The sequence below is a fragment of the Panicum virgatum genome, chromosome 6K (genome assembly GCF_016808335.1).
Source record: "Panicum virgatum strain AP13 chromosome 6K, P.virgatum_v5, whole genome shotgun sequence".
NCBI lineage: Eukaryota > Viridiplantae > Streptophyta > Magnoliopsida > Poales > Poaceae > Panicum > Panicum virgatum.
Window position 1 is genome coordinate 3,409,822 of NC_053141.1, and position 11,537 is coordinate 3,421,358.

At 45.3% G+C, this 11,537-nt stretch overlaps 1 protein-coding gene across 2 annotated transcripts; it reads right to left on the reverse strand.

Annotated features, from left to right (window-relative positions):
• Positions 1 to 2,311: 2,311 nt before the first annotated feature.
• Positions 2,312 to 6,949, reverse strand: LOC120711275 (zinc finger BED domain-containing protein RICESLEEPER 1-like). Of its 2 annotated transcripts, XM_039996742.1 has the most exons (3): positions 6,719 to 6,949; positions 5,190 to 6,631; positions 2,312 to 3,133 (listed from the first exon to the last, which is right to left on the reverse strand). In XM_039996742.1, exons 2-3 carry the CDS (start codon positions 6,501 to 6,503, stop codon positions 2,594 to 2,596), a joined length of 1,854 nt encoding a protein of 617 aa, XP_039852676.1. In that variant the 5' UTR covers positions 6,504 to 6,631; positions 6,719 to 6,949; the 3' UTR covers positions 2,312 to 2,593. The 2 variants fall into 2 exon arrangements, with proteins under 2 accessions (XP_039852676.1, XP_039852677.1); XM_039996743.1 differs by lacking the exon at positions 2,312 to 3,133 and having other exon boundaries at positions 4,412 to 6,628; positions 6,719 to 6,941.
• Between the last annotated feature and the right edge of the window lie 4,588 nt (positions 6,950 to 11,537).

An 11,537-nucleotide genomic window follows, 5' to 3' on the forward strand; every position in this document is an offset into this window, starting at 1 on the left:
TGGACGGGCCGGCGGCCAGCTCTCCCTGCACGGCACGCGCAATGGAGGGGTGGACACGGACGGGCCGGCGACGCTCCCAAACGCGGCACGCAAGGGTGGGGAGGAGTGGCGGACGGGCCGGTCGACCGGCGGTGCTGAAGGACAGGCCGGCGGCGCTCCCAGCGCGGCGCGCGTGCGAGGGAGGGACGGACGGCCAACGTGGCACGGGCCGGCGGCGATCCCAGCGCCGCTCGCGAGGGAGGGGCGGACGGGCCGGCAGCGCTCCAGCGCGGCGCGAGGTACGAGACGGGCAAAGGATGAAAACGGACGGACAAAATCCCGTCAAGTCCCGCACATATTTCTATATTTATTCCGCCTATTTTCGTATTTACAGAAAAAATGTGAAAACAGGACGGGAAGCGGAAAGGGGTGTATCCCGCCCGTATTTGCAGGATCCCGTTTTTAGCCGGGATAATCCCGTATTAGTCCCATATTTATAAAATATGATAAAATTTTAATTGGCACACCATATATCCTCTCTTGTTCCTCAACATCAATTGGTGTACTTCATGATTTAATCATAGGAAACATGAAACATTGATCATATTTTTAGAAAAATAGCTTATGCAAAAGTGTGTATAGTGTTATATTCATGGAAGGTATATGGTGATTAAATAATAATGCATTCCAGTAAATTTTCCGGTTCCCGCCCATTTCCGTAACCCGTATATCCCGTTGTCGCTCCCGTTCCCGGCTGTTCCGCTCTCGTTCCCGTTTTCTGTAATAAAATACGGAAACGGAAATGGTTGAGGGGTTTTCCCGTCCGTTTTCATCCCTTAAGGAGGAAAATTCCTATAGCTTTCTATTAAAATCTAATATTATAACGGGTTCGGTGTCCTGCAGCAAATTACCATTCTCGAGCGATGTCTTCCAACAACAGCAAGGACATCATTTTTTAGTGGCTTGTGGCAAAAATCAACTTTGAACGGTGTTCGCTGGCCAATTTTGCCTTTCATTTTTGCTGCTCGAGGATCAGGTATACGCTTCCTTCCCACAGATTTTGTTCATTTACCAATCATATTAGTTTATCATCATAACATCGAAACATGCTCCTGACATGTTGATGACCAATGTTCCCGTGGACGCAAGTAAACGTAAATCATGTTGCAAAAAAAAGTGTATTTTTAAGCTAGGCAAAATATTAGGATGGTCTCGGATAAGCATGGGTGACTTCAGCAATAGATGCACAAAAACCCATGGCACTTGGTGAAAGTGCAGATCCATCTGATTGTGGTTTGAGAGTTCATGGTGAAAATTTTTTAGTACACATGTAAATGTATCTTTGATGATAGAGTAAAATGCACCGCCAAACCTTAAACTTGGCTCGGGGTGTCATCCAGGTCCAGAAACTTTCAAAATGCACATTCAAACCCTTAAACTTGCTAATCGTATCATGTGAGGTCCAAATCACAGTTATTTAAACTACAAAAGTTATATAATTTATTCAAATAAAGAATATATACAGGCAAAAAAGATCATAACACATTTACTCAAATACAAAAGATATGTATAAAATTTTGTAGGAAAACGAATATATGCCAAAATTTGTAAAATAAATCAGAAAATTAAAAAGAATAAATTTAGGAGGAAACATTGGAAAAAAATATTTGGACATAATTTTTTGAAATAAAAATTTAAAAATCTAAGACTTGAACGAAAAAAATTAAAAATAAAATTTGGATCCACATTTAAGCTCCACATCAGCATAAATATTTCAGCTTTATAACTTAAAAATAATAATTAGTAAGTTTGTAGAGCTGAATGTGCATTTTGGAAATTTGGGAACCTAATTGACACTACAAGTCGTCAAACTTTTCAAACAGGTTATTTAGAATATAGATGATCCATTTTGCATACATGAACTTAGGTGGGTTCTATATGATTAGTATTAACCAATTTTTAAAACGGTCAAACATTTTGTAGACATGTACAGAATCTAGTAGCCGACAGGCCTTTTTGGGCCTTGAGGTGGGCTCTGTTTGTCAATGGATGCGAACGGCTTTAGGAACCAGCCCACATAAGTGCCACATACTAGGCGCCAATAAGCAGACTATCGCCAGCCCAAAGCCAATAGCCAGAACCAAAATCGAATTTATCATATTAACACCTATCTTTACAATTTTTAGTAAAATAGTATTATTTTTAAAAAAATATTCATTTTTCAGTCAGCCCGAAAGATCAACAAATGAGCTAAGTTTCAGATGATGATGACGTGCAAAGCTCCTGCTACGCATTCTCTGCACTACCATGACATTCAGGCTAAAACGTCGAGAAAAATAGGGGGCAATAAACAGGACAGCATATACAGGCAACAAACATTTATGGTGCTGATTATTTGTAGAGTACATTTCAACATTCAACAGCACAAATACAATGAAGAGACTGCAGCACAGTTAAAGAGCTAAAGTCTGCTGAACAGCCTGCCGAAGAAGAACACTGCAGGAACAGATGAGTGGGCACACATGCATACAAGCTCCTGAATCATAACACTTTTTTTGCAGCCTCGAGGATCGCGTATACGGTGCCTTCCCACTGATTTTGTCTATTAATTCTATTAATAACCACGAATCCTGCTCCTGACATGTGCGATCTGATCAGAAGTTAGCTTACTGCATATGGGCATGGCGAGGGCGTCCCTTGCCATCCGAGCCACCGTTGGGTACCGAACCGAGCCGTGAACCTTCCACCAGTTGAGAATGTCAAAATCCTGTATTGTTCGATCGGCAGGACTATCTTGCAGGTAACGATCGAGTTCCGTCTCGGCTTGTGCATGACTGTCATCCCATGATTGCTCTAATGGAGTAGTGCTGCTGTCCCCGGCCATCTCCACAATCCTGCCATCTGAAACTTCAACGTCATCTTCAGTGTCATCATCATCTTCTTCCATGTCGTCGTCATATTCAATGGAATTGGTGATGTATAGCTCTTTGAGCTTTCGTCTTACACTGGAGGTGTAACAATTTGCATCATCTGGACCAAACGCTCTTTTGAAATTATCTTCTAGGGACCTGAGTTTGTACCGGGGGTCCAATACATGTGGTATAGACCATACCAGGTATGAATCTTGTATAGCCTTGTCTACCGTTTCTAGTGCCTCTTTGATCCATTGAGTATGAAATTTTTATTGTAGTTCAAGCATATAATAATTTGCCAACCGTAAAAATTTCACTACAATTGGACCATAGAAGCTGCAGATATGAAATAATTTGCCAACCGTAAAAATTTCACTACAATTGGACCATAGAAGCTGCAGATATGAATTATTTCATTTAAATATAGAAAAACATAGATCTAAATCTATGGTAAAAATTTTATACTAAAGAATATAATATTATATGTTCATTGTGTAGATCTAATCATGTGGAGTCCAACAAAATTAGATTTTCCATTTTTTGATTTTTCTATGATTTACTATGATTTTTTAAAGATTCAGCTAAAATAAATAAAAAAATAAAAAAATAAAACCGTGTTACTGTAGCGCAATAAAATGCAGTTCAACAATTATTTGTGAGGGTAAATTAAAATTTTTATGCGATACGTTTAGACATCATATTTGTTTAGTTAATACTGAACATTTAGGAAGGGGAAGTTAGTGCTATATCATTCATTTCATTCAATTTTGAAAATAGATAATTAAATGTTTTCTCGACATGCATCGTGTTGGAAATTTCATAAAAAATTTGCCGTACCCATAGATAGAATACTTAATTAAAAATTAAAAAAAATTAAGACATGCTTTTGAAAATGATTACGTTTCTATTTTGCACACATGTCAATCAGTTCATGTTATCTAATTAGTGTTATTCAATTTCAACTTTTTGAAACAAGAGCTTTGGGAATTTCATACCGTTTGCTCTCATTTAATCTTCCAAAGGAAATATCAAACACGCTCCAAAGGACGCCAAACTTTTCAAACATGTTAGTTAGAGTATAGATGTTCCATTTTGCATACATGGACTCAGATGGGCTCTACACGATATCGATTAGTATTATCCAATTTCTAAAATGGTCAAATGTTTTGTAGACATGTACACAATCTAGTCGGCCAGCTGACAGGCCTTTCGGGCCTTGAGGTGGGCTGTACCGGTCAATGGATGCCAACGGCTCGAGCCAGCCCACATAAGTGCCACATAGGCGCCAATAAGCCCTACCGCCAGCCCAAAGCCGATAGCCAGAATCGAAATTTGTCATATTAATACCTATCTTTACAATTTTTTAGTAAAATAATATTATTCTAAAAAATAAACATTTTTCAGTCTGCCTGAAATATCAACATATGAGCTAAGTTTCAGATAATGATGTGCTAAGCTCCTGCTATGCATTCTGCACTACCAAGACATCCAGGCTGAAACCGTCGAGAAAAACAGGGGCGGGGCAATAAACAGGACTGCATATACCGGCAACAAACATTTACCGTGCTCAGGAATTGTAGTCATTATTACAAGGATGGTGACGTGATTATTTGTAGAGTGCATTTCAACATACAACAGCACAAATACAATGAAGAGACGCCAGCACAGTTAAGGAGCCTGTCTGCTGAACAACCTGCCGACGAAGAACACTGGGATGCATGAGGATCACGTATACGCTGCCTTCCCACTGATTTTGTCCATTTAAGTAAAATCATAACCACGAAGCATGCTCCTGACATGTGCGATCTGATCGGAAGATAGCTTACTGCATGTGGGCATGGCGAGGGCATCCCTTGCCATCCGAGCCACCCTTGGGTACTGAACCGAGCCGTGAACCTTCCACCAGTTGAGAATGTCAAAATCCTTTGTTCGACGGGCGGGGCTATTCCGGCTATCTTGCAGGTAATGGTCGAGTTCCGTCTTGGCTTCTGCATGACTATCATCCCGTGATTGCTCTAATGGTGTAGTGCTGCTGTCAACGGCCATCTCTTCAATGCTGGCATCTGAAACTTCATCGTCATCTTCTTCTTCCATGTCATTGTCATTTTCAATGTAATTGGTGTACAGCTCTTTGAGCTTTCGTCTTACACTGGAGGTGTAACAATTTGCATCATCTGGACCAAACGCTCTTTTGAAATTATCTTCTAGGGACCTGAGTTTGTACCGGGGGTCCAATACATGTGGTATAGACCATACCAGGTATGAATCTTGTATAGCCTTGTCTACCGTTTCTAGTGCTTTATTAAGAACATCTGCAACATTCTTTTCACCAAAACCACTGTACTTGCCCGCATCCGCTGCTGTAGCATTTGACAGTTGAGATTTTAAAGCATACCTGACCATAAAAAGCTGTTCAAGACAAAGATTTGACGTGGGACGGCTGGAGTCAGAAACTCTTTTAATGGCACGGTGTATCACTTTCCATAGACTGTGCAGTAGTTCTTCTGATCCTGATTCGAAATCTTCATCTTGGTGAAATATTTCCAAAGGACAATAGCACCAATACCAATCTTCATTGTACTCCCACGGGTCATCTAGGCCATGTCGTGCACATTCGCGACGTACTTGAAAAATGCCTCCCAGATCCTCCACGTAGGACATGATTTCTTTTTGGAAATCTGGATTTGGAAGAAGGCATCGAGCAATGGAGTGAAGAACCCGGTCCATGTAGGTGGTACAGATTAGCTCCCTGTTGGTTGGAGGGGAATCAGACCCCAATACTTTCTCTATGCTATCCTTCAGTTCACCGTAGTCAATGTCGCCCGTCATTTCCCTTGCCATTATGAACAGGGTATAGTCGCCATGATATTCCTCAGAAAGATCAGTCACGAAACGTTTAACCATATGATCAAGAGAACCGACAGTTGGTAAAACCACGTAAGCATACACGTCCGCCTTGTGAAGATTCCATTCGCCATCAATGAATTGGCACGTTGCATACAGGACTTCCCTTGCCTCCATGGTTTTAGCTATACCCACGGCGCAAGTCCTCCCAGAAGCGTTTCTACAGGAGTCGTGCATATTGGTCTTGTGGATTTGAAAGATATCACAGCACAAGTCCTCAATGTCCTCGCGCGAGGGCAGCTTGAACTGAGGGTTGAGGCGGCGCACGAAGCTCCTGAAGTGGTCGTCCTCCAAGACCGACGGATCGTGCCCATGAAGCGCGATCATCCGAGCCAGGTCTCTGCTCGCTTCTTGGTCGTCCAGGCCCGCAGGCTCACGACGATCCGATGATTCGCCGGGGTCTGAGGGCTGCAGCTGAGGCTGAGGCTGAGGCTGAGGTCGCGGCGGCGGCGACGAGCTCGTTGGATGTGACTGTGACTCCATGCCCCCGCCCCGTCCCTTGCATTTCCTGTGGTGCTTCCACAGGTTGGTGGTGCCATGCTTATTGGTGTCCGCGCCGACCTTATCGCCGCAGAACTTGCACGACCACAAAGTCTTCTGATCGTTTGGTGTGAAGTGCTGGTACATGCCGGACCGCGGGGCCAGCTTCTTGCCTTTCCTTTGCGTTGGCGCTACCTGCCTTCCTTGGGTGTTCTCCTCTGATGCCATGTCCTTTTGCCTGCTGGCTGCTGCTAGCGGAGATCTGGAGGCCACTGCCCGACTGTTCCTCTCAATCGAATCACTTCTCCTCTGTGTTTCTTCCCCCCAGCGCTCTCCTCCCTCGACCACGAAACCTACTAGTAGCGGGAAGGATTAATTTACCAGGCTAGCGGCTCGCCATGGGTGGGAGAAAGGCGGGGAAAGGAAATTACGGCGGAACTTACAAGGTGCAGCAGTGACCGATCGATGAGCTAGGCGCCCCGCGGCGGCGGCGCACCCGGAGGACGGAGAAGGGCCGGCGGCGTGCCCGGAGGCCGGAGCAGATCAGGATGGAGAAAGACCGGCCCGGCGGCGCGCGTCGATCTGGTGGTGCGTGAAGACGGTCAGTAATCGCAACGAGTGAAGGAGAAGGCCACAAGTAGACAGCAGCAGCAAGGGACGAGTCGTAGTCGTCGGCGCTGGCAAGCAAGCCGACATCAGAGGAGACTTTGACCGACGACCCTGATTTTTTTTTTTTTTAGGAGTGACCGACGACCCTGATGGACGACCTTGAGCAGGTTGCGGGCTGAGCTGGGCTATTTTCGTGTCCTCTGTTCTTCGCTCGTGGGCCGGCCGATGGGCTGTGAAACGAATGGATGGAGTTCTCTGTGTTGTGTACTTGTGTGCGAGTGATGAGGTGCTGTTTTCCTTGTAATTTTTCGTTAAGCTTTCTTTCTTTGTCTTTGCATTTTCTGTTGAGAAATCATCCGGTATCATTCTCTTCTCCTTTTCTTTATGATGACGTGACACTGTTGTTTCATCTGTCTGAAATGTGGATGAGAAGTATAGTAGTAGATACAAAATCGTAGCGGTGTCTCGGATGCTTCTGCCGCACTCTGCGCCATCTGCTCTGGTCACGAGGAATCTTGCTACAGATCCACGGGTGTACCTGAACACACTCATCGATCCAGGACAGGCAGGCTGCAGGTACGTGCATGGATCAGCTGATCATACAGCACTTGAGCATGGAGCACCATGCATGCCTGCTTCTTCCGTCCAACGCATGTAGCAAGAGGCAGCCAGCAGCCCATTCATGATCCATGGTCCATGGGACAAGCACAAGCATTCTGTCTTCTGTACCCTCCATCTCAACCTATACCTGTAGATTCAATTCATGGCACAAATAAAGACGCTTAGTTTCTTGGCCTAAATGGAAGGGGGCCTGCACCGCACGCACCTTGATGCTGACACGTTATTGTCGGTCGAAATCCACCGGCGAGCAGCGACAGGAAACACGAAGAGCCGGGAGGTCGCCGGGGCGCTGGCAGGCACTGCTTCCTCGTCGACGGCCCGCAATTCCGTCACGCACTCGGAAATTATGGAGAATGCCGGGCGTGCCACCTGACCTATACCCAATCAGGAAGGTGCGAACGTGCTTCAAACGGTTTGCCTGCGTACAAAGACACGTGTAAATATAAGTCCGAGTCGTGGTCGGCTCCCCGGGACTTCTCTTGCATCGGCTATAAAGAGCCGATCGAGTCCCGGTGTCAGATCAATCTGTATATCCAGATATCATTAAATAAAGCATAATTATGTAAACTACTTCAATTAAATCTAGCTAATCTGATCCACGATGGTAAAGCTTCACTGCTAAATCGGAATATCCTACACGTGATTGAGCCTAACAAACGTAACAAACAACCATGCATCAACCCAAACAGAGGCCTAAGAACAAGCAAGAGCCTATTCCCGGATCAATTCCCTATCAAGATCAAAACAAGGCATCTAATACGCCGCCGGATCATTCAACCCGTTTGCAAGGCCTAACCTAGCAGATATTACGCTAATTCCCAAGCATGAGAACAACCATAACAGATCAGATCTACTAAACATAAAAGAAGCAGGGTGTTGCCCTTACGCAGCTAACTCTATGCACCAAGAGCTAGTATAAGATGATGACATGATCGCGTAAAGACAACATGATATTCGTAGACAATAAGCAACAGAAGCACGATAGATCTACTAAAAGCTGTGCTACGAACACCAAAATAACTAGTACTACCCGCCATAAAAACGCTTCAGTACGAGTAATACCAAGGTAAAAACAAGAATAATGCTGCCTTGATCGCACGAAGCGATCAAGGCAGCATGATGCTTACTTGGATGAAACCCTAGAATTAGGGGTGGCGTTGCGCCGAGTTGTTGTTGCGAAACGTGAGGACGTTCTCTCCTTTACGAATAACATAAGGTACATATTTATAGTCCAGAGACTTGGGAAACAATCTAATCCTATCTTGTCCCGATCGGACTCTATCTCTAACCTTGAACTAAATCTAAAGATACATGGCCCATGTGGCCCAAATACTCACGCAGGAGCCGATTTACAAGCCTTTTTAATCTTCTGCTTTAAGCCCAACTTGCTTTCGGCCCTGTTAATTTATGGCGATAACACATGCCCCCTGGTTTTGGCAATGATAATTTCAAAACCACTCCGTCGCTTCATCTTCCCGTTAATGCTCATAAAACCGCACTACAACCACCACGGAAGACGCAACGTCTCTGCAACTGGCTCCTCGTAAAATGTGAAACTGCTGATCCATCTCTGATTTTTACTATTTAATTTCACCCCGAATTGATTTCACTGCACACTCCTCTTCTTCCCAAAGCCAGTAGCGCAGAAAACCCCAACCTTCAGTAGCCATGGCGATCTCCTCCTCCTCTGGCTCCAATTCCTTCGGAGACTCTTCCTCCTCTTCTTCGTCCCTCTCTGCCTCCTCCATCGACTCAATCCCGGAGAGCCAAGAGCCGACTCCTGAGTGGGATCCGACAGCAGCGTACGAGGCGCTGGCTCAGTTCGACTGCGGGATCGCCTCCGAGGAGGACGAGCCCGAGACTGAGGGGGAGGACCTCCAGTTCCTGTTCCAGGAGGAACTGGAGAGCAGCGGCGATGACGCTTTCTCCTGGGACGGAGTCGACTCCTCCTCGAAAGAAGAGATCGACTCCTCCTCCGGCGACAACCCGACGGGAGGGAGCCCCTTCCGATTCCTCGGGTCCTCCGAGGAGAACAGCGAGAAAGAGAGCGGCGGCGGCAACGGTCAGAGCAGCGACTTCGGCTCCGAGGGCGGCAGCAGCGCCTTCGACGACGACGACAACGACGACGACAGCGACGGCAGCGGCGGCGGAGATGCGCCGGCCCGTAGCCCCAAGCGCCGTAGGTACTAAGTACCTACGAGCAGTAGATGTAGTACTGTAGGGGTAGGATTGCAAAGCCGAAGGATTTATTCCTTTGTCAAATCGGCTTTTCTCTGTAAAAAACCAACTTTTAATGAAGTTCGTTCCCCTTCAATTTCTGTGTATTTGGTTTATTCTTCAAAAGCCGATGGCAACGCATCAGGCTTCCATTAGTATCCGAAAGTCGACGAAATTCAAACTGGAAGCAACCCGCACAAGAGTAGAACATCACCTCCACTTCGAACTCAATTCAGAATAAACTCCAAATCCGAGCGCAATTCGAAAATCCCGCCCTATAAGTTCGACCAAGAACTCTCCAAGCGTGCATAATTCGAATCAGAGCCCACAGCAACCAAACCCTAAGACAATAGATCTGAACCATGGCGGACTCTGCAGCTCAGACAGCAAACTCTGCAATCGAAGATGCGGCAGTCTGCAACCTGAAGGTAACAATCAGCCTAACTCTTTGTCTTTCTTCAGGTTATTATGCCTCTGAACAAATTAAACTCTGAAACATGACACCATGTATAAATTTCTGAATCTCTAAACTTCAAGTGTCAGACATTCTTCTGCCGCACCCTTCCAATCCCAACTCTTTCTGTCTTGGCCCACGAGCTCATGAAAATCCCATAGATTTGATCTCTTGTGAAGCAAATAGGATCCCTTTCGTGAACCAAAACATTGATTTGAATTCCTGGGCCGACTGCTTAAGAGCCTGGCCCAATCCACCTGAAAGCTGGATTACATGGTACAATAGAGTAGCAAAAGCTTACATGCCCCTGTGGTAAGAATTAAACATAGCTGATGCACTTAGCTTATCACTGTCCCCTTTTGACAAAGATGAAAACCTCCTGAAAACCATCGGTTATTTCTGGTCTGATGCTCTGAACTGTTTCATCTTTGGTCATGGACCCATGACCCCTACTCTGCTAGACGTCATCATGATTACTGGCCTTGATATTGAATCCCCAAATTCTGCTGCTCACAGAATGGCAGAAGTCCTTTTCAAACTGTCATCTAAAGCTGACTGCACAAACTGGAGCACATACATAAATCAGCACATGAAAACAAAAGGCCCAGTGAGCAAAAAAGAACACACAGCCTTCTTAAATCTTTGGCTAGAGCACTTCATCTTCTGTGGTTCTTCTTTAGCTCCAACTAAGAATTATCTTCCCTTGGCCTACCATTTGGCCCATGGCAACCGCACTGGCCTAGGTAAACTTTTCCTTGGAGAAACATATAGATATCTCCATCTGATGACAACTAACTTGTTTAACCAAAAGAAACTCAGAACTAGAGGTCCCTGGTGGTTTATTCAGTTATGGGCACAACTTTATTTCCAGCATCAGATCCCAAACTCCCAAAACCTGACCAAGAATTCCTTCCCTAATGAGAATGGCAAGCCAATTAGATGCACCTGTTATGGCCAAGCCTTATTCAGCCTTCCTGGCAGCAGACTGAACCCAACAGATGCAGCAAAATGGTTCAGAGTCTTCTACAAAGGTCTAGACAACCCCCTTTTCTTTCCATTTACTGAATCTGAAGCTTTTGAGAACCCAACTGCCTTCAGATTAGATAGCTTTGCCGATGACGACAGCACTCGGCATCTATATTCTTTAATGATCCATCCTGGCTTCCTTCCTGTTGGCATCAGCACTTCCAATAGAATTATCAAGCCAGGTTATGAAACCTATCAACCAGTCATAGCAGCTCGGCAATTTGGCTTAGGACAAGTCCCTCCCCACTTCCATATTCACCACTTGGTGGAGAGAAGAGCCGAACTACCCGATGGTCTCACCAGTTCAAGATGCTACAGCATGTTCGACCAGCTCC

Excerpts from the sequence above, each read along its gene's own strand:
- LOC120711275 (XM_039996742.1), bottom strand. The coding sequence starts at position 6,503 with ATGGCATCAGAGGAGAACACCCAAGGAAGGCAGGTAGCGCCAACGCAA. Across the intron at positions 3,134-5,189 it reads TTGCAGATGTTCTTAATAAA|GCACTAGAAACGGTAGACAA; the intron begins GCACTAGAAACG and ends TGGATCAAAGAG.